This window comes from Panthera pardus, unplaced genomic scaffold (assembly GCF_024362965.1).
Source record: "Panthera pardus isolate Hobbes unplaced genomic scaffold, ASM2436296v1 HiC_scaffold_22, whole genome shotgun sequence".
Lineage (NCBI taxonomy): Eukaryota > Metazoa > Chordata > Mammalia > Carnivora > Felidae > Panthera > Panthera pardus.
In genome coordinates this window covers 60190125-60211969 of record NW_026526788.1, presented here as the reverse complement: position 1 = coordinate 60211969, position 21845 = coordinate 60190125, and the positions used below count along the sequence as shown (strand labels likewise).

Here is a 21845-nt window from a genome sequence, read left to right as displayed (position 1 = left end):
AGTTTGAGCTGGGTTTCTGTCATTTCCTTTTTTTTTTTAATTTTTTTTAATGTTTATTTATTTTTGAGACAGAGATAGAATGCGAGTAGATTAGGGGCAGAGAGAGACACACACACACACACACACACACACACACACACAGAATCCGAAGCAGGCTCCAGGCTCTAAACTGTCAGCACAGAGCCCGACACGGGGCTCGAACTCATGAGCTGTGAGATCATGACCTGAGCCGAAGTCGGACGCTCAACAGACTGAGCCACCCAGCTGCCCCTGTCATTTTCTTACAACTAGAAGCAACCTGACTAAAATAAACACTAACCTGCCCCGCCCCTACGGCTTGAATCCTTCACCTTCTCTGGATATTCTTTCCCAGGCCTCTCTCATTTCTACTTCCTTTTCTCTACAGCTCAACTTCCCACCTCTGAGCAAACCAACCAACCGTCCTTCGGCTAAGTTTCAGGACCATTCTGAGTCATTCTTCAGAGCTGGCTTCAGAGGCAGCCTCACACGGCCCCACAACCGGGTGTGTGCCCTGCCACCCACCACCACACTCCCTAGAGCTTTGTCCCTCTTTCCCTTGCCTATCAAGTGCCCTGATGCTACTTCCAAGGCTGTGGATGCTATTTAGACCTGGAAAAGCAGGTCTAAGCATTCCACTTACTTGATGACGCTGCTCAGCATGTTCTCACATGCAAATGGGTGGAGTGCTCCATATAAAGTCACTGAGTTTAAGGTAGGCAGCACAGGTGAGGCAAAACCATCAAGCAGAATAATATTGTTAGTTACACACGGAGGTATACCTGTGTACACATCAAACCTAAAATATGTGTTCTGTATGACAGCATATGTGTAACCCTTGTAGAGGGTACCCACTCAGGGCCAGAGCAATGCCCACTCACTACAAGGGAGGTTCTCTGCAGCATCAAAAGAAGGATCTGAGAAATCCTGAAAGGCCTAAACTCAGTCTTACAAAACAGTTACAATAGGGGCAATTATTCACACTAAAAAGATTCGGGGAGCCTGGGTGGCTCATTCAGCGGTTAAGTGTTTGACTCTTGATTTAGGCTCAGGTCATGATCTGACGGGTTCATGAGTTTGGGCCCCACGTGGGGCTCCACCTCGGCGCTAACAGTAGGGAAGCTGCTTGGGATTCTTTCTCTCTCCCTCTCTCTCTGCCCCTCCCTGGCTCATGCTCGCTTGGGCATGTGCACATGCGTGCTCCCACTCTTTCTCAAAATAAATAGACTTAAAAAACATAAAAATAAAATAAAAGATTCTTCACCTAATAAAAGGAATTACTACAAGGCCCCACTAAACTGCATGGGCTCTATTGCACTTAGAATATGAATTGATCTGTGTAAGATTTTACAGGTACTGTCAACGACATAAACCAAGGAGACAGAGTTAAACTGAATTTGTTTTTTCGTTGTATGTGATGAACACAAGGTAATTTATTTGTACCACTATTACTGATTCTCTTTGTGGCAGAAAGATAATGGCATCAAATATCATCATATCAGCTGAGACAAGCATCTGATTCAGGGACAAGCAAGTCACTTCCTTCCTAACAGGGTTTTGCTGTCAAATGGCATCTTTATTGTCATTGCAAAGAAAGATCAAGGTACCGACCTTCTCCATCCATACAGTTTTTAATAAAAATATTAATAATATTACATATTTATAGTAATTGTAAATTATATATCAATTATAAATTTATATATGTTTATATTATATATAATAAATATATAATAACTACAATATTATTAATATTACAGCTAACACTTATATAGTTCTTACTTACATATCAGGTACCATTCTAAACGCTTTAGAGGTATTAGCTCATTTCATCCCCTCAATAACTTCATGTGTAGTTACTATTATTACCCCTCCTTTACAGATGAGTAAATGGGTTACACTGCCCAAAGTCAGGAGGTAGTAACTGACAAAGCCAAGAATGAAGGCAGTGGATCAGGGGCCCAGGGCCCATGCTCTTAACTGTCATACTAGGCTGTCCCCTTGATCTGGCAGTCACACACAGGATGGTGAACAGTACTCTTGGTTTAGGAGCAGAGGAGTGGAAACGGGGGCTCCTTAGCTTAGTACCAACAAGTTAAGGCATATGGCGCTCAGGACTTGTATTATGCAGTGAAATGGGGGGAAAAAAGGAAAGAAAAGAAAAGAACAAGGGACGGTGATTAAAAGGAGGCTCAAGGTAGGTTTCTGGAGAACTAGCCTGTTTCTTGATTTAGGTGCTGGTTATATGGGTGTGTTCAGTTTGTGAAAAGTCAATTTTCATATACGTGTAATTTTTATATACATTTTTTCATGAATGAAAAGTTAAAGGGTGGAAGGACGGATTTAAGAGGATTTTGGTGATATCATGAATGGTTTCTGCTCGCTCTATTTTTCAAATGTTCCAGAGTGATAGAGTGAGACATAATGGAGCTCACAGGCCATGTGAACCAGTGGATTCATCCACAGTCTCCAATCTCATTGCCCAGCCTGAGACATCCAGCGACCCAGACAGCAGCTGAGCCACAGGAAACACAGCCTCATGGTTAAAAGAACGGCATTAAGAACTAACCTGCCTGCGTTCAAATCCCGCTTTGCATCTCCTAGATGTGTGATCTTTCACATGCTACTTCACTTTTCCATACTGTCTTGCTCTCTGCAACTGTAAAGCTGGTATAACAGTGCCTAACTCATGGGGCTTCACTACATATTCAGTGAGCATCTGTAATCGTGGCTGGCACATGGAACACACAACTAAATGTGAGCTCTTGTCCTTACCATTTAGGCACACAGCCACGGTCTCCTACCTTATATTGGTTACCATATACTTTTAAAAGTCATTTTCCCATTATTTAAATAATTTATTATTCCCTGCCATGTTCCAAAAAGAATTTCAGCTAGACTTGTTTTAGCTATTATTTAAGTTGTATTATCATATTACAGAAAATCTGGAAAACAGAAAATCAAGTATCACACTTTTAGGAGTGTAGTCATCCTGCTGCTGCTGTGCAATGCCTGAAGTGATCTGAAGTCACATTAAAGACACCATGAAAGGGGCCACTGGTCCAGAAGGGACCGTGGAACATACACCAGCCAGAGTACACTCAAGGAACAGCCTCAACTTTTTATTTAAAAATTTCAGTCACATAGAAAAGTTAGGTCAGTACGGTGAATACCCATATACCCTTCACCTAGATTCACCACGGTCATTAATATTTTGCTACATTTGCTTTCTCTTCTCTCTCCACACGCTATTTTTTTGCCTAATCATTTGAAAATTAAGTTGTAGAATTTGTGTCATTTTACTCATAAGTACTTCAGCTTTTATCTCCTAAGAACAAGCACATTATCCCATATAACCATTATATTATATCACACCCAAGCAATTTCACAGTTGTATGATACTTTTATCTAATATACAGCCTATATTTATACTTTTCCAATGGACCTAAAAATATCCTTTTTTTCCCCAATTCAGGGTGCAATCAAGGATCAAAGTGCATTAAAAAAATTTTTTTAATGTTTATTTTTGAGAGAGAGAGAAAGAGAGACAGAACGAATGGGGGAGGGGCAGAGAGAGAGGGAGGCAGAGGATCTGAAGCAGGCTCCACGCCGACAGCAGACAGTCCAACGCGGGGCTTGAACTCACGAACCATGAGATCATAGCCTGAGCCCAAGTCAGAGATGTTTAACCAACTGAGTTACCCAGGTACACCCCCTGTTTTTTTAAAATTTTTTTTAATGAAAAGTTCATTTAAACTGTTATGTGTCAGGGCACCTGGGTGGCTCAGTCTGTTGAGCATCTGACTTCGGCTCAGGTCATGATCTTGCAGTTCGTGGGTTCGAGCCCCGTGTTGGAACCTGTGTTGACAGCTCGTAACCTTTAGATTCTGTGTCTCCTTCTCTCTGTTCCTCTCCTGCTCACGCTCTGTCTCTATCTCTCAAAAATAAATAAAGATTTAAAAAAAACCAACTGGGGCGGCTGGGTGGCTCAGTCGGTTAAGCGTCCGACTTCGGCTCGGGTCATGATCTCGCGGTCCGTGAGTTCAAGCCCCGCGTTGGGCTCTGTGCTGACAGCTCAGAGCCTGGAGCCTGTTTCAGATTCTGTGTCTCCCTCTCTCTGACCCTCCCCTGTTCATGTTCTGTCTCTCCCTGTCTCAAAAATAAATAAAACGTTAAAAAAATTTTTTTTAATAAAAAAAAAATACTGTTATGTGTCCTTTAATCTAGTATAGACCCCGACCCCTGCCCTTGTATTATCTTGCATAGCATTGACATTTTTGAAGGGTCCAGAAAGTTGTCTTGTAAAATATTCCTATCATCTAGATTTGTCTGACTGTTTGCTCATGATTCAACATAGGTGAAACATTTTTGGAAAAGTGCTACACACTTGATATCTTAATGATTATTTTTTAATGTTTATTTATTTTTGAGAGAGAGACAGCACAAGTGGGGGAGGGACAGAGAGAGAAGGCGACAGAGGATCCAAAGTGCGCTCCGTGCTGAGAGCAAAGAGATGAAAACAGGGCTCAAACTCACGAACTGCAAGATTATGACTTGAGCCAGTCAGGTGCTTAACCGACTGAGTCACCCAGGCACCTCTCCCACCACCGTTGATGTTTTATACTTCACACTGTCACGCATAAGAAGGTACATAAATAATAATTTATTTCATTATTAGTATTGCTATGTCCTAGCATTTGGTTAAGGTGATGTCCAACCAAATCTTGTCATTGTAAATGTATTTTTCTCTATAGCAAATACGTAAACTGTGGAGGGTTTCTCTGAGTCCCTGAGAATATCTTGCTCCCCAACAATCTTTTTATCCAATGGTTTTTTTTTTAAATTTTTTTTTTTTTAACGTTTATTTATTTTTGAGACAGAGAGAGACAGAGCATGAACAGGGGAGGGTCAGAGAGAGGGAGACACAGAATCTGAAACAGGCTCCAGGCTCTGAGCTGTCAGCACAGAGCCCGACACGGGGCTCGAACTCACGGACCGCAAGATCATGACCTGAGCCGAAGTCGGCCGCTTAACCGACTGAGCCACCCAGGCGCCCCTTATCCAATGGTTTTAAGCAACTGTTGATGATCTGCCTGAATCAATGATCGCATTAGTGGTTCAAAATGGTCACTAGTGATGTTTACTGTGTGAGTGAAATGAACCACTGCAGGTTAAATCTTACTTTTCCACTTACTTGCACTATTACTTCAGAACTATAAAGGAGAACTATTTCAGAAGTTCATCTGCTTGACTTCTCCTGACAGTGATTCATAATACCCATTTTTACCTTTCTCTGATCTCTATCTACCCGAACAGGTACATTAAATGGAAACAAACATAAATGCACTGGCTTAAGCAGTGGGCAGGGAATTACCTGTCTATACAAGCAAGACCTAGTCTTTAGAGCCCCCTTTCCTACAGCAGATCAAATTCCCCATCAAGAAAAGTCTATTTTTCCAAAGACAGGTTTTTTTTTCTAATGTTTATTTATTTTTGAGAGAGAGTGGGGTCTGAGGATCCCAAGCGAGCTCTGCACTGACAGCAGCAAGTCCGATGCAGGGCTTGAACTTGCCAACCGTAAGATCACCACCCAAGCCGAAGTCTGATGTTCAACAGACTGAGCCAACCAGGTGCCCCTCCAAAGACAGTTCTGTATTAGAGTCAGCCTCAGGCATCCCAAGAAGGGAAAGAGGGAGGACACAAAGGGTTCAGGCAATAGACTCTTGGCACAATTTTATTTTATTTTGTTATTATTATTTTTTAAATTTATTTATTTTAAGACAGAGAGAGTGAGAGCAGAGAAGGGGAAGACAGAGAGGGAGAGAGAAAAGATCCCAAGCAGGCTCCACACCGTCAGCACAGAGCCCAACATGGGGCTTGATCTCACAAACTGTGAGATCATGACCTGAGCCAAAATCAAGAGTTGGATGCTCAACCGACTGAGCCACCCAGGCACCCCTCCTGGCACAATTTAAAAGATTCTGCAAACCACATTAGGACAGTACCAAATCACATGGTCCACTGCTTCAAGCATCCTGCTCCCCCTTCCCCTGTGAATGTTACTTCTTCCTGGTCAACCATCCTTTAGACCCCAAACATCATCCCCAGACCAGCTGCATTAGAATCCCTTGGGAAGCTGATTAAGAAACAGATGCCTCAGTCTCATCTCTGATCGATCAACTGAATCACAGCCATTCAGGGGGTCTGGGAATTGGTGTGTGGACAAACTCCCCAGAGGATCTCATGAGCAGCCAGGTTTGGGAACCCTTGCTTAGAAAGGGCCTCCTATAGTCTCCCAAAGGGGACTATCCTATAGGACACACAATGGTAGATAGTAGTTAAGGATCAGTCCCATTATGTGACAGTCACCCTGCCAACAACTGACCTCAGGGGTCTGGAACAAGGACAGATGAGTGCAACCTAAAGGATCTATTGCACCTCCAATTTATAACGTACTTAAAGCTGTGGGGGGACAATCACTCTACTTATTAGAGAAGGTGCCAGATCTATGGTTCTCCAAATTTAGTCTCTACCAGAAGCATCTGGGAACATCACCTCTAAAAGACTGAGTCAGAGGTCTCCTTGGGGCCTACGAATGTGTGTTTGTAACAAGCTCTCTAGGTGCTTCTGATGCAGGGGATCCAAGGACCACACTTTGAGAGACCCTGGCCTAGATGCTGCTCATTTATGGCAACCAAAGAGCAAATGAGTTGGACAAAAAAGTCTTGGGCTTCATCTGAAGGCTACTTACCGAACCCAAGAAACAAAATCTGAGGTCATATGGGAAATGTTTCTCAGCAATTAATTAGCCGCACAGAAACATTCAGATGATAAGAAACCCTTCATAAAAGGTACTAAATTTTGCTCTAACGTTTCATCCCACTGCAAGACTATAGGCAAGCTGAGCTAAGAGCGGGAGACCAAGGTGCCAGCACAATGTCCCCACTTCAGGTACCATGTTAGCAGTCTGCAGAGGGGCAGTAGGAGCACAGGACCATCCCCTGGAAGCCACTTGAATCATGTGAATCAAATTTTTCTGACGTCAAGGTCCTGCCTGATTCCAGCTTCCCCTTTACACTCTGAGGGAGCAAACTCTTGGCAATTCTCTCTCTCTGCCACACCCTCTACTGTTAATCCAAGCCTTAACCAAGATTAACACATGAGCTTGTAACCCCAGAAATAGAGATGGCTAGGCCACTGGCAGCATGGAGCAAGGACCATGCTAATTATGGGAAATGGGACAGAGAAAGAGCTAGTCAGTTCCATGCTGAGTTGGAATTTGGCTCACTGGGCATCAGAAGAATGGCTGGCAGTCTGCAACAAGGGCTCAGGGTATTAGAATAGTGGCAGGAACCAATCTTCGACAAAGCAGGAAAGAATATCCAGTGGGAAAAAGACAGTCTCTTCGGCAAATGGTCTTGGGAAAACTGGACAGTGACATGCTGCAGAATGAACCTGGACCACTTTCTTACGCCATATACAAAAATAAATTCAAGATGATGAAAGACCTAAATGTAAGACAGGAAACCATCAAAATCCTAGAGGAGAGCAACCTCTTTGACCTTAGCTGCAACAACTTCTTACTAGACATGTCTCCAGAAGCAAGGGAAACAAAGGCAAAAATGAACTACTGGGACCTACCTCATCAAGATAAAAAGCTTCTGCACAGTGAAGGAAACAATAAAACTAAAAGGCAACGATGGAACGGGAGAAGATATTTGCAAATGACATATTGGATAAAGGGTTTGTATCCAAAATCTATAAAAAACTTACCAAACTCAACAACCAAAAAACAAAGAATCCAGTGAAGAAATGAGCAAAAGACATGAACAGACACTTTTCTAAAGAAGACATCCAGATGGCTAATAGACACATGAAAAAATGCTCAACATCACCCATCATCAGGGAAATACAAATCAAAACCACAATGAGATGCCACCTCACATCTGTCAGAATGGCTAAAATTAACAACTCAGGAAACAACAGATGTTGGCAAGGATGTGGAAAAAGGGAAACACTTTTGCACTGCTGGTGGGAATGCAAACTGGTGCAGCCACTCTGGAAAACAGTATGGAGGTTCCTCAAAAAATTAAAAATAGAGCTAAACTATGACCCAGCAATTGCACTACTAGGTATTTATCCAAAGGATACAAAAATGCTGTTTAGAAGGGGCACATGCACCCCAGTGTTTATAGCAGCATTATCAACAATAGCCAAATTATGGAAAGAGCCTAAATGTCCATCGACTGACAAATGGATAAAGAAGATGTGGTATATATACTCACAATGAGGTATTACTCAGTAATCAGAAGGAATGAAAGCTTGCCATTTGCAATGTGGATAGAACTAGAATGTATTATGCTAAGCAAAATAAGTCCGTCAGAGAAAGATAAGTATAATACGATTTCACTCATATGTGGAATTTTAGAAACAGGACAGATGAACTTAGGGGAAAGGAAGGAAAAATAAGATAAAAACATAGAGGGAAGCAAACCATAAGAGACCCTTAAATACAGAGAACAAACTGAGGTTGCTAGTGGGGTGTTGGGGTGGGGGATGGGCTAAATGAGTGACGGGTGTTAAGGAGGGCACTTGTTGGGATGAGCGCTGGGTATTACATATAAGTGATGAATCACTAAATTCTACTCCTGAAATCACTATTACACTATATGTTAACTAACTTGAATTTAAATAAAATTAAAAAAAAAAAAAAAAACTGTGGCAGGAACTCCCACTTGCTGCTGGAGGTCAGAGCAGCATATCCTTCTCTTCACTCCAGGCAAAACAAGCCACCTTCATAGCACAAATGGGATATGGAAGTCCCAGGAAAGGTCACTCCACAGCTATCAAAATATACCTAGGAGTTCCCCTTTAAAGCCAACCAGGCTTATGGCAAAAGAACCCCCACACCCACCAGCTCGTGGGGCTCTTACCTGACTGGAACACGTATCTGGCCAAGCCCTGCATTAGCTCTGCTGGCCATGTTGGGGGGGCAGACTCTCCTGTTTCTCTCTTCAGACGAAATGTCAATTCAAAGCCAAAACCACTAGGTCCGTCTGTTCCTGTAAATCTGAAAGGAATAAAAAGCAAATGTTTTTAGTTCAACTACCTTAAGAAAACACTGTTTTTAAAGTTCATTAAAGTTCTCCCCTATTTTTGGTGGACTCGGCATCCAAACCCCTTAATCAGGGGACTCTCCCTCAATAGCCTGTAAGGAGCCACAATACTAGTCTTGCCCTCCGGCCAGCCACAGTACATGGGTATGACCTTGGCCCAGCCAATCAAATTCCCCTGGTGGCACTCTAAATTATGAGTTCCACATTTTGTGGCTCTGGAACATTCCTCTGTGTGATTAAGGCTCCATTACTGAAAATCTTCCTTATTCACACTCCTTATTCCTTTGAACTGTTATTAAGTACCTACTTAGTGAGCTAAGGATACAATCCTACTGTATGCTCTGTGAGGATGAGATCCTTTCTCCACTCTCATCTGTACTCTGTCCCACAAGGGTACATACAATCTTTGAGCTGGGCTGGCTGGTCTCCAAACTCAGCAGTTGTGGACACATCCCCAGGCAGATTCCAAATACTGGGAAGGCCTGTATTCTTCCTGAAACCCAGCAAGCCACATGCACTCATCGATCGGCACATGCTCTTCCTGAAAACTGGCACCCTGTGTATACCTGTCAATCACTAGAATACGGGGGAAGTATGGTTTGCTCCCACTTCTCATCCCCAGGTGGCCAAGAATGATGACAGTTACTGCCTCTGTGGCCACACGCATCACAGTGACGATGAGGCAAGGGAAGAATGCCTGCCTCTGACGGCTAGGAAACACTCAGGGGCCCCAAGTCTTCAGGGAAGCCCCTGAAATGGACTTCTGCCAGAGAGGAAAACAATGTAGATGTGATAGCAAGGCCTGGCTGGGGAGTGGCATGCCCCCTTATGTGAGGGAAGAGTCCAGGGAAGAGTTCCTGAGAACTCAGGAGGCTTGCCAGCATGGGAAGGGTTAAAAGTTAAAATATGTTCATGATATAATTTCCAGTAATTATATCTTGTACAAACATGAGCCACAATGATTATACACATGTAAACTCCTCAGCAGACAAATACAAACCATAAACTAAGATGACAGCCAGCACCTCCTTGCTAGACAAGCTACCGGAACAGGCAGTCCGCGGCAAGAATTCTGAAGGGAGGGTGATGATGTCCAACTCTGGAATCCTGCGTGGCACCTTTCCTTCATCATCATCCTCATCAGCCTCAAGAGGCCAGGCCAGGAGACTGGACAAAAAGAGAGTCCAAAGTCTCCGAACCTCAGACACCTTGCTTGTGTGCCTGGGTGAGCTCAGCCGTCCTGCACTTGCTGCACCAGGCAGATCACCTCTGAGAAGCCACATCCTCCAAAGGACTGAAAAGGAATCCGTCCTTAAAGTTGTCATGCTTGTGCCTAATTACATCTAAAGGAGGTGTCCATGGTTTGCAACGTGGGAGACAGAATCCATTTTGAGGGTACACACCTAGAATTTCAGAGACCAGACTAGAAGTTGTTTGGCATGACACAGTATGAGCTATTTTCTTCCCCTGATGAGCTGTCAGGTTTGGGGGCAATTTGATGCAGGGGGGCTGAGGGAATAGCTAAGCAAGCAGAGGCCGGGAAAGCCACCTCCCTGCGGCTGCAAGCGTGAGAGGAGTGTGAAAATCCGAGGTAAGGCAAGACTGACTCAGAGTTAAAACTCCACCAAAGAAGATGGGTCACTAGGCCAAAGGGAAGATTTCAAGAAGCCTCCAATTAGAAGCAGCTTTGTGAAATGTATTAGACCATTATTCCAGGGCTTTCATCTTGGGCCAAGAAAAATACATGATTTCTAACCACAAAAACTTGAGAAACAGACAAAAAGAACATGTTCCTCAGGCTGCGCGATGGGGAGAACTCTCCGATGCAGAGAGAAATCATATGCATCCAAGCAACACCACCTCTCTAAGGAGGCTGTGCACACACACATGCACGTTGGGGTGTGCGTGTGCACACGTGCACATGTCCACCATCTGCCTGCACGAAGGGTGCTTTCTGGGCCAACTCTGTGGTAGGCAGGCCAGCCCTCACTTGGTTGGCTGGGAAGGACAGGCCGGGCCAGATGGTGTCCACCTGCATTTGATTACCACCCACCAGGCTGGCTGGAGGCAACCTCTAAACTCTGAAACATGCGTTTGGAATGGCCCAGCCTCAGGATAAACACACAACCTGGAGCCTGTCAGAAGGTCTCTTTTTCAAAGCAGACTGCCGAGGCAATAGCCAAGTGACAAGGTCATTCAGTCTTTAAAGTCCCCCGGAGAGGCCTGGCTTCGTCTGGACTTCCTCACGTGAGCGCTTCTCCAGCCAAACCGGTTTTGTCTGACCAGAGGACGAAGCCCCTCCTAGGGGGTGGCTGTCTCTCACATCCTCTGAGAAAGAAAAGCATGAGAGGAAACTGGCACACGCTGCAGGAGGAGGAGGGAGTTGGGTCAGAGCAAAGAATGTTTCTAACACAGAAGGCTGCTAAAATACTAGCTGGTGGTAAAGAGGGCCAGTGGAGTTTCTTCCTACGGAGATTTTAAAGGAATACAATACAGACTCTCCCCAATCTGGTAGGAGGGGGTGAGGGGTTCTAACGGTCTTGTTGCAGAAGGATGGTTGAGACCGTTTTCAGCTGAAGAACTTCAGATCCTGCTCACTGAGGTCCCCAGGGGAGAGGCTGGCTTTGTCCCAGCAGTTTGGTGAGCCTAAGAACGGATGTGGCAGCCTCAAGAGTAACACCAACCTGTGCACAGAGAGAACCTGTGCCTTTAATCCCAGACACAGCTGCCCGGCACTGGAATCTGCCCCAAAAGCCTGCCCCAAGCACCTGGACTAAGAAGGTATCAGTCAGCCTCCAAGAGGCCAGAATGACCACTAACACCAGGCAGAAGATGAACAGGAAACCAGGAGACACTTTCTGGAGGAAACACAGCAGCTGGGGTGGGCAGAAAAGAGCTGACCTAAAAGCTGGCATCTCACGCGCAACACTGTTAGTTAATAGGGAAATTCAAATCAAAACCACAGTGAGGTACCACTTCATATCCTCTAGGATGACTAAAATAAAAGACAAGAACAAGTCTTGACAAGGATGTGGAGAAACTGGAACTCTCACACGCTGCTGGTCAGAATGTAAAATGGCAGAGCTACTTTGTAAGACAGTTTGGCAGGTCCTCCTAAAGTTAAACATAAACTTGCCATAGGACCCAGAAGCTCCACTCCTAGGTGTACACCCAAGAGATGGAAAATATACGTTTATACAAAAACTTGTACATTAACGTTCACAGTAGCATTATTCGTAATAGCCACAGAAAGTGGAAGCAACCCAATGTATCAATGGATGGACAAACAAAATGTAGTCTATTCGTACAATGGAATAAAGAAGAATGACGTACCGATACAACACAGATGAACCCTGAAAACATGATGCTAAGTGAATAAAGCCAGATACAAGAAGCCACATAGTGTATGATTCCATTTATACAGAATGTCCAGAATAAACAAATCCAGAGACAGAAAGTAGATTAGTGGTTGCCAGGAGCTAGGGGGAGTAGAGAATGGGGAGTGACTGCTAATGGGTACAGTTTCTTTTTAGGGTGATGGAAATGTTCTGGAATTAAATAGTGATGATGGTTGCACAACCTTATGAATATACTAAAAAAACACTGAATTGTATACTTTAAAAGGATAAATTTCAGGGTATGTGAATTATATCTTTAAAAAAAGGAAAAAGCTGATGTCTCAGGTACAACTAAGTGCTAGAGGAGGTAAGGCCAACCACACCAAGTAAGCTGGGTTTACCTGACTCTACCTATTAATAACCACTATGATTAACTGAATGCCTGTTAAGTCTGAGGCCTTGGGCTAAGCACTTTTCTTATAGCATTTAATTTTCCAAGACTCACCCACTGTTATCTTCATTTTAACTCACATGAGAAAAAGACACCAGAGAGAGTTTAAGTAATATTCCACATGTCACACAGCAAGCAAGTGATAGAGCTTGGACTTGAAGTCTGCCTGACTCCAAAGTCCATCCTCTTATTGCTATGTGACCTTAGTGAGATATTTAACCTCTCTGTGCCTCACTTTCCTCATCCATTAAATGGGGATAATAACAAAACAGTCACTATATCAGAGTTGTTATGAGGATTAAATGTTAGAAACGACCTGGAATACTGTAAGCATTACATCACTTACGGTAAGTAAAAGGAGCCAGTCACAAAAGACTATATACCGGGGCATCTGGGTGGCTCAGTCGGTTGAACATCCAACTTCAGCTTAGGTCACTATCTCCCAGTTCCTGAGTTTGAACCCCACACTGGGCTTGCTGCTGTCAGTGGCAGAGCCCACTTCATATCCTCTATCCCCCTCTCTCTGCCCCTGCCCCACTTGTACTACCTCAAAAATAAATAAACACTTAAAACACATTTTTAAAAAGACCACATATTGTATGATTCCATCGATATGTGACGAATGATATAACTTGTAATATATAATACATATTATGTGTATATTATATAAAATGCCCAGAATAGGCAAATCTGTAGAAACAGAAAGCAGATTAGTGACTATGTAGGGCCAGGGGACTGAGGACAAACGTGGAGTGTCTGCTAATGGCTATGGGGTTGCTTTTTAGGGTAATGAAAAAGTTCTAAAATTAGATAATGATGATGGTTACATAACTCTGTGAATGCACTAACAACCACTAAATTATACACATACATGATATATGACAAGTATGTATTATATATGACAGGTTTATGTTAGGTGGGTGAACTGTATGGTATGTAAGTTATATCTCAATAAAGCTGTTCTTAAAAATTGAGAGGGAAAAGAAAAGATTGATAGTAAAAAAAAGGACAAACTATAGATATATAGATATAGGTACAGATGTATCTGCTGTAAGCATACAAGGAGATGTTCAACCTCACTCATAAGAGAAATGCAACTTAAATACAAATTAAAACAAGAGACACAATTCTCATCTATCAGGTTGGCAAAAATTAAGACGTAGGATATCATTCTCTCGATGAGGCTGTGGGCAAAGAGGTATTCTCATACACTGCTCGTGGGGATACAAGTTAGCACAACCGTTTTGGAGAACAAGGTAGCAATACCTAACAAAATTATATATATTTTACCTTTTCTTAGAGAGAGAGAGAAAGGTTGCAAGTGAGAGAGGGTGAAGAGAGAGAGAGAGAGACAGAGAGACAGAGAGAGAGAGAGAGAGAATCCCACAAGGGGCAGAGAGAGAAGCGGGGCTCGAACTCACCCAATGTGGGACTTGAACTCACGAACCGTAAGATCATGACCTGAGCCAAAGTCAGATGCTTAATCCACTGAGCCACCCAGGTGCCCTATATTTTACCTTTTGACCCAGAAATCCCACTTCTAAGAATTTGTAATTGCAAAATAGCGGATATAATCTAACTGCCATTCAAAGAGTATTAGGCAACTATGAGGGAGAGCTAACAAACTGATATGGATACTGTCAAGTAAAAAAAAAAAAAAAAAAAAAAAGTACTACAGAATACTACCTGTTGAGGAAGAAAGAGGGGGAAGATAGGAAAATATACATATATCTGCTCATTTGTGCAAAAAGCAACACAGGAATAATAAATCAGAAACTAATAATATTGGCTGTCTACAGGCAGTAGGCAGGAACTAGGTGGAAACGACTGCAGAGCAGGGAGCAGGGACACTTCTCTGAATATATATCTTGGTGTACAATAGGTGCTCAGTAAAGACGAAAAGAATGAGCTAACAGACTCAGGCAGCAACCCTTTCCATCAAGAACGAGCCTGACCCCAGAAGAAGTGGTCCCTGCTGGTCTCGAGATACTCTAATATCCAGTGGAAGTGCTCTGGCAATCCTATAGTGTAGCTGGCAACAAGCCTTATCCCTCTCACGTCACAAATGTGACCACCCACCTATCTTTTCAAGATGTGTTTGCCTACTGCCAGCCCACAGCTCAGGATGTTGCAACATACCTGAGTTGCACAGCAAACACTCTAGGCATTGTATAATTACACTCAGCTGTGCTCTGGGCAGAAAAATTGTGCTGCAGGGGAGGGTTAGGCTGTTAGCCAGCCCAAGTATCCGGGGTCCTTTTACACCCCTCTCCAAAAAGCAGCAAACACCCACCAACCATCAAAAGACAGTTAGTTACGAAGAGTCATCACATAATCTGATCCACTGCTCTCCTGGGCAGTTTAAATTCCAGAACACCAAGTAGGAGCCCTGGTCAGTGTGCCCAGAAACAAATGTGGACAGGTCAGGGAACAGGAAGTGTATCTGGCAACTTCCTCTCATCCTTCTGGCCATCACCGGCCTCCCATGATCTGGGGAAGCTCCAGCTCTTGACCTACTTACTAAAAACACTTCATCATGGGCCCCAGGACTCCGGTGTCACTGAAATAGGGTGACCAACTTGTCCTTGTTTTCCCAGGATTTCCTTGGCTTTAGAACTGAAAGCCTCATGTCTAGGGAAAGCCATTAATCTTGAGCAAATTTGGGCAATCACCCAACACTGAAGTGTCACTATCTGACCCACACAAAGCAAAATGTTGCCAAATTAGAAAGCGCCAAATATGCATCAAGAACCATCAAAATGTCAGCAGTGCAGAAAAGAAAGTCTCTGGAGCCAGGTGACCTATGCTCAAGTCCTGGCTCTACTACTTCCTGGCTGGAGGGCAAATCACCTATCCTCTCTGTGCCTCAGTTTCTTCATCTATAAAAATGGGGACATGAAGAATAAACCCTAAGGTAAACTATGGAGTATGGGTGATAATGATGTGTCCGTGTAGTTTCACCAATTGTAACAAACATACCATTCTGGTACTGGATGTTAATAGTCAGGATGGGGCACCTGGGTAGCTTGGTCAGTTAAGCATCTGACTTCAGCTCAGGTCATGATCTCACAGTTCACGAGTTCGAGCCCTGTGTCAGACTCTGTGCTGACAGCTCAGCGCCTGGAGCCTGCTTCAGATTCTGTGTCTCCCTCTCTCTCTGCCCCTCCCCTGCTCGTGCTCTGTTTCTCTCTCGCTCTCAAAAATAAATAAAAATATTTTTAAAAAATAGTCAGGGAGGCTGTGCCTGTGTGAGGGCAGAGGGTATACGGGAACTCTACTTCCACCCAATTTTGCTATAAACCTAAAAAATAAAGTCTGTTTAGAGAAAATAAATAAATAAATAAATAAAGTCTATTTTCTAAAATGGAGATATGAGGGGCACCTGGGTGGTTCAGTCGTTTTAAGCGTCTGACTTCGGCTCAGGTCACGATCTCACAGTTCGTGGGTTCGAGCTGGGCTTCGGGCTCTGTGCTGACGGCTGAGAGCCTCGATGGAGCCTGCTTCGGGTCCTGTGTCTCTCTCTCTCTCTCTGCCCCTCCCCTGCTCATGCTCTGTCTCTCTCAAAAATAAACATTAAAAAGAAAGAGCGTGAGTCGGGAGGGGCAGAGAGAGAAGAAGACACAGAATCTGAAGCAGGGTCCAGGCTCTGAGCCCTCAGCACTGAGCCCGAAGCAGAGCTCGAACCCATGAACCGTGAGATCGTGACCTGAGCTGAAGTTGGACGCTTAACCAACTGAGCCACCCAAGTGCCCCTAAAAATTTTTTTACTGGAGATACAAGTAGCTATCATATGGTAACTACTTAAATGAGTTAATGTATATGAAACACTCAAAACAGTGCCTGGAATACAGTGGGTACTGTCTCAAGTGTCAGCTATTATCTATAGTAGTTCCCAGTTCTGGAAATTCACCCTAAGAGGATAATCTTGTATTTGGAAAAAGTTTTTTGCATAAATATATTCCATGGTATTTATAAGAGAAAAGAATTTAGAAACAGTCTAAATGTTCTATAAGCTGAGGTATTCTAAGTTCTGGTTCATGTTGTGGTGGGACATCACAGAAACATTCAAAATGAGAGTTCTGAAAACAGGAGGACTAATCTCTTAAGCTTTGAGAAGCCAAGGGCTTTGCACCTCTAACTGGTGAGGAGAGAAGGGAAGATGATGTCAGAACCCCACTCTAAAGCCTCTATTATTTGCTGTTCACCTACTGTTAACTATAGAATAAACGTATAAATAAAGTGGTCATGACACTAGAAGTCTTGTGAGTTGCTGATGGGAATGCAAAATAGTGCAGCTGGAAAATAGTACGGTGGTTCCTCAAAAAACAAAATAAACATAAATTTATCATATGATTCAGCAACTCCACTTTTGAGTATAACCCAAAAGAAATGAAAACGGACTTAAACAGATACCTGTATACCAATGTTCATAGCAGCAATATTCACAATAGTCAAAAGGTGAAAACAACCCAAATGTTCACTCACGGGTGAATGGATAAAGAAAATATGGTACATCCACACAATGGAATAGTATTCAACCTTAAAAAGGAAGGAAACTCTGACACATGCTACAACATGGATAAACCTTGAAAAGGTTTGTATCACTTATGGCTAAGTGATATAAGCCAGACACAAAAGGAAAATGTATGATTCCACTCATAAGAGGTACCTAGGGTAGTCAAATTCATAAATACATAAAATGGCATGATGGTTGCCACATCTCCATTAAAAAAGGAGACAAGACTAGCTAGAATAGGGGTGGGGAGAAGGAGGAATGGGGAGTTACTGTTTAACGAATACAGAGCTTCAGCTGGGAAGATGAAAAAATTCTGGAAATGGATGGTGACTCCATAACAATGTGAATGTATTTAATTCCACAGGACTGTACATCTACAAATGGTTAAAATGGTAAATACAGGGGCACCCGGGTGGCTCAGTTGGTTAAGTGTCTGACTTCGGCTCAGGTCATGATCTCCTGTTCGAGAGTTCGAGCCCTGTGTCAGGCTCTGTGCTGACAGCTCAGAGCCTGGATCCTGCTTCGGATTCTGTGTCTCCCTCTCTCTCTGTCCCTTCCCCACTCATACTGTCTCTCTCTGCCTCTCAAAAAATAAATAAATGCTAAAAAAATTTTTTTTAATGGTAAATACATATTTTACTACAAATGGTCATGAAAAAGCATGAACCAAAATTTAATACAAAATGTAGTTCAAAATATTTGTGCAGGGGCACCTGGGTGGTTCAGTCGATTGAGTGTCTGACTGCAGTTCAGGTCATGATCTCACAGTTCATGAATTCAAGCTGCACATCGGGCTCGCTGCTGACAATGAAGAGCCTGCTTCTGATCTTCTGTCCCCTTCTCTCTGCCACTCCCCTGCTTACGCTCTCCCCAAAATAAATAAACATTAAAAATATATACTTTGGGGGGCATCTGGGTGGCTCAATAGGTTAAGCATCTGACTTCGGCTCAGATCACAATCTCTTGGTTTGTGAGTTCGAGCCCTGCATCGGGCTCTGTGCTGACAGCTCAGAACCTGGAGCCTGCTTCAGATTCTGTGTCTCCCTCTCTCTTTGCCTCTCCCCTGCTCGCACTCCATCTCTCTCTCTCTCTCTCAAAAATAAACACTAAAAAAAAATTTTAATATATGTATTTGTGCATACACACACAATTTTATGTAAAAATTTTATGTAAAAATTTTATGTAAAAATACATAAAATATATGTATGTGTGTATGTTTGTGAAAAAGAAAATACAATAAAATTATTATAGTGGCTACCACAGTCAATTTTTCTTTCTCAAAGTCTTTGCATTTTCCACATTTTCTGCTGTTATAATCTCTGGTCTAGACTGTAAACCCCACAAGGACAGGGCTGTGTCTTATTACTACTGTTATCTGCCAGACTTCTCATAGAATCTGTTCGCTGAGTGTATATATTGGACATTCATGATATGACAGGAGAGGCCCGTGGGCAGTGCACCCTTTCCCTGGTGGTGGCTTGGATATGTCCATTGGTATCTGAAGCAAGGAATGCCGGGCCAGCTAAGGCAGCTGTGAATGCTCCGCCTTGAGAAGGTGGTACCTCTAAAGGCAGGTCTAGGGACTGTGGCTCAGTCTCAAGCTCAATATTGTTATCAAAAGAAAAGGAAGAGTAGACTATTTGCCTCAGGAAACATAGGGCACAGGAGGCCAGGCCAGTCCAATTTCAGAACGAGGAGTGATGTCACTTCATTCCCTACAAAGGCTCCTCTTATCTCTTCTTCCCCCTTCCTCTTTCCCTACTCCCTCGTTGGTCTTCCCTTCTAACCAGCCCTTCTTCTTGGAAATTAAACTTAGTTCCCAGCCTTTCTGGGTTGGATATTCTCTCCCAGAAGAATGGAGCCTTTAAATCCTATCCCTGGGAACAGACCTACAGACCTTTTCCTTTGGTGGCTTCCCTCCAAGGCCACATACACCCCCCCCCCCCGCCCCCGCCATGCATATCTCTAACAGGCACAGGGCAAAGCCTAGCCTTAGTCCCAGCTGGACGCAGAAATTACAGAAAGACCTCAACCAAAGACCTCCAGTAGCTCTGGGGCTCTGCAAGGAGACTACCTCTTCACCTCTGCCTCCCAGAGCATGCCAAATAAATTCAAGGGCCTCTCATCCAAACTCTGGCACTTGCTTAGAGCACCAAGTTTCTCAAAAGTCAATTTGCTCCAAAGTCCTCAGTGCTGCCCCAAACCTCATGATACCCTGGAATTAGCCACTGCTCTGTCCCTTATACACATGCAGAGAATATAGATTTGCTTGGCAAAAGGAGGGCACCATTGGAAAGCACTTCCTCAGGGAAAACAGAATGTGAGCATTTCTCTGTTCATGGTCTTCACCCGTCCCCTAGGGAACTCTGTAAGTGAAAAAAGGACAGAAGCCAAAGCCCCACTTCCTGCAGTTTCTGCCATCTCCTTACCATACACAATCTCTGCAGGTAACCACACAAAGTGGCTTCGGGCACCATGCCTCTGTTAAGGATTCCCAAATCTATCCCCAAACAAAGGAGCAGACTCTAACACCTCCAACTCAATATATGCAAATCTGAACTCAGTATCTCCCCAAAACTGGTCCTTCTCCATCTTTCCCTAACTGAAAAAGAGTACTGTCATGGTAGTCTATATAATGGCTCCCCAAAGATGTCCACATTCTAATCCCTGGAACCTGTAAATGTTACCTTACATGGCAAAAAGGACTTTGCAGATGTGATTAAGTTAAGGATCTTGAGATGGGAAGATTATTCTGGATTACGTAGGTTAGCTCTATCTAAGCACATGAGTCCTTCAAAGAAAAGATGAGAGATAGAAGATGTAGAAGAATAGGCAGACAGGTGTGGTATGAGGACTTGGCCTACCCTTCCTAGCCATGAAGATGGAGGAAGGGGCATGAACCAAGAAATGAGTGTGGCTTCTGGAAGATGGAAAAGGGAAGGAAATGGGTTCTCCCTTCAGTCCCGAGAATGGAATGCAGCCCAACTGACATCTTGACTTTAACCCGGTGAGACCCATGTCAGACTTCTGGCCTCCATAACTGTGAGATCATAAATGTGTCTTTAAGCCACTAGCAATAGGAAACTGATACAGCCATGAAGCCAGAATCCTGAGTGTCATCATCCAGTCCTGCCTCATTCCCTTGCATAGCCAGACAAGCAGTCACCAAGTTGTCACCAAGTTGTCCTTCCTCCTCAGCAGCTCAAATCAATCCTCTTCTCTCCATCCTAGCTGCAATACCATAGGTTGGCCTTCTGCATTCTTCCCCTGGATGTCCATAACACTCACTGATCTGCTTCTTGCCCTCCTTAGTTATTTGCTCTGACATTCCCCAAAGGGAATATATCTCCCAGCTGCTTAAAAATCCTCTAAAACTCCCCCCACTAAATCTTCAGGAGAAAGTCCAGACCTCTCCCCAAACCTCACAATGACCTGGGTCCCATCCACCTCTTCTGCCGAACACTCTAAGCACCAAGCCTAATGAATGGAATGGCAGATATCTGGATACCCTAATGACCTCCTTGCCTTCGAGACTCCACACAGGTTGTTCCCTTCTTCTCTGCCCTCTGCCAACCTTCAGGAAGGATCAGGTGTTAATCACCTTCTCTGCACCAGGTGTCTGAGCTGAATATTTTATTTGCCCGTCCAGATCCATCCTCATTATAGCAGATGGATCCTGAGGTGGCGCCTGTGATCTCTGCCTCCTCTCCCTGAATGACAACAGGACCTTTGACCTGCTTCTAACCAACAGAATATGGCCAGGTGATGGGTTATCATGCCCATGAGGATGTTACATTATATAAGACTATGTTTTGTTAGCAGTCGCTATCTCTGTTGTTGGCTTTAAAGAAGCTTCTGTAACCCCTATAGCTACAAGAAAAGGTGTTCTGCCAACAACCTGAGGGAGTTTGGAAGTAGATCCTTCCCCAGTGGGGCCTCAGATGTGAATGCAGCCCAGCTGATACCATGATTTCAGCCTTGTGAAATCTGAAACAGAACATTGAGCTAAGCTACGCCTGGACTCCTAACCCAAAGGAGACGTGAGGTAACGTGTGTTGTTGTAAGCTGCTGAGTTTATGATAATTTGTTATGCATAGAAAACCAATATACTCACCTTGCTCTCTGCCTTCTGAAGCTGACCTGTGTCAGGGTCCTAAGCCCTCTGGCTTCCGATTGGGTTCAGTCAGTGGGAGCTCTGACAGGAAATTAGAGGGAGGCAGGAGAGAGAGGCCAGGGCTCACTCTCGCACGACTGCCTAGGGCTGGCAATCTCCCTCGATAGAAGGTCACTGCTAAAGGTCACTCTGAAGAGGAACACCCTACACAATTCTTTCTTTGCAGGTTCTCAAATCTCAATCCCTCCTCTGGTCCCTTCAGCGCCAGGAGAGTGGCAACCAAGCCAATCACTAT

At 43.8% G+C, this 21845-nt stretch overlaps 1 protein-coding gene across 6 annotated transcripts in view; it reads right to left on the bottom strand.

Annotated features, from left to right (window-relative positions):
- SUFU (SUFU negative regulator of hedgehog signaling) overlaps positions 1-21845 on the bottom strand; it is a 123995-nt gene that overhangs the window by 78556 nt on the left and 23594 nt on the right. For all 6 annotated transcript variants that reach the window (XM_019459267.2, XM_019459271.2, XM_019459268.2 and 3 more), the window contains exon 3: positions 8949-9085. In XM_019459267.2, the coding sequence (XP_019314812.1) occupies positions 8949-9085 (137 nt within the window). The remainder of the gene's footprint in view (positions 1-8948; positions 9086-21845) is intronic.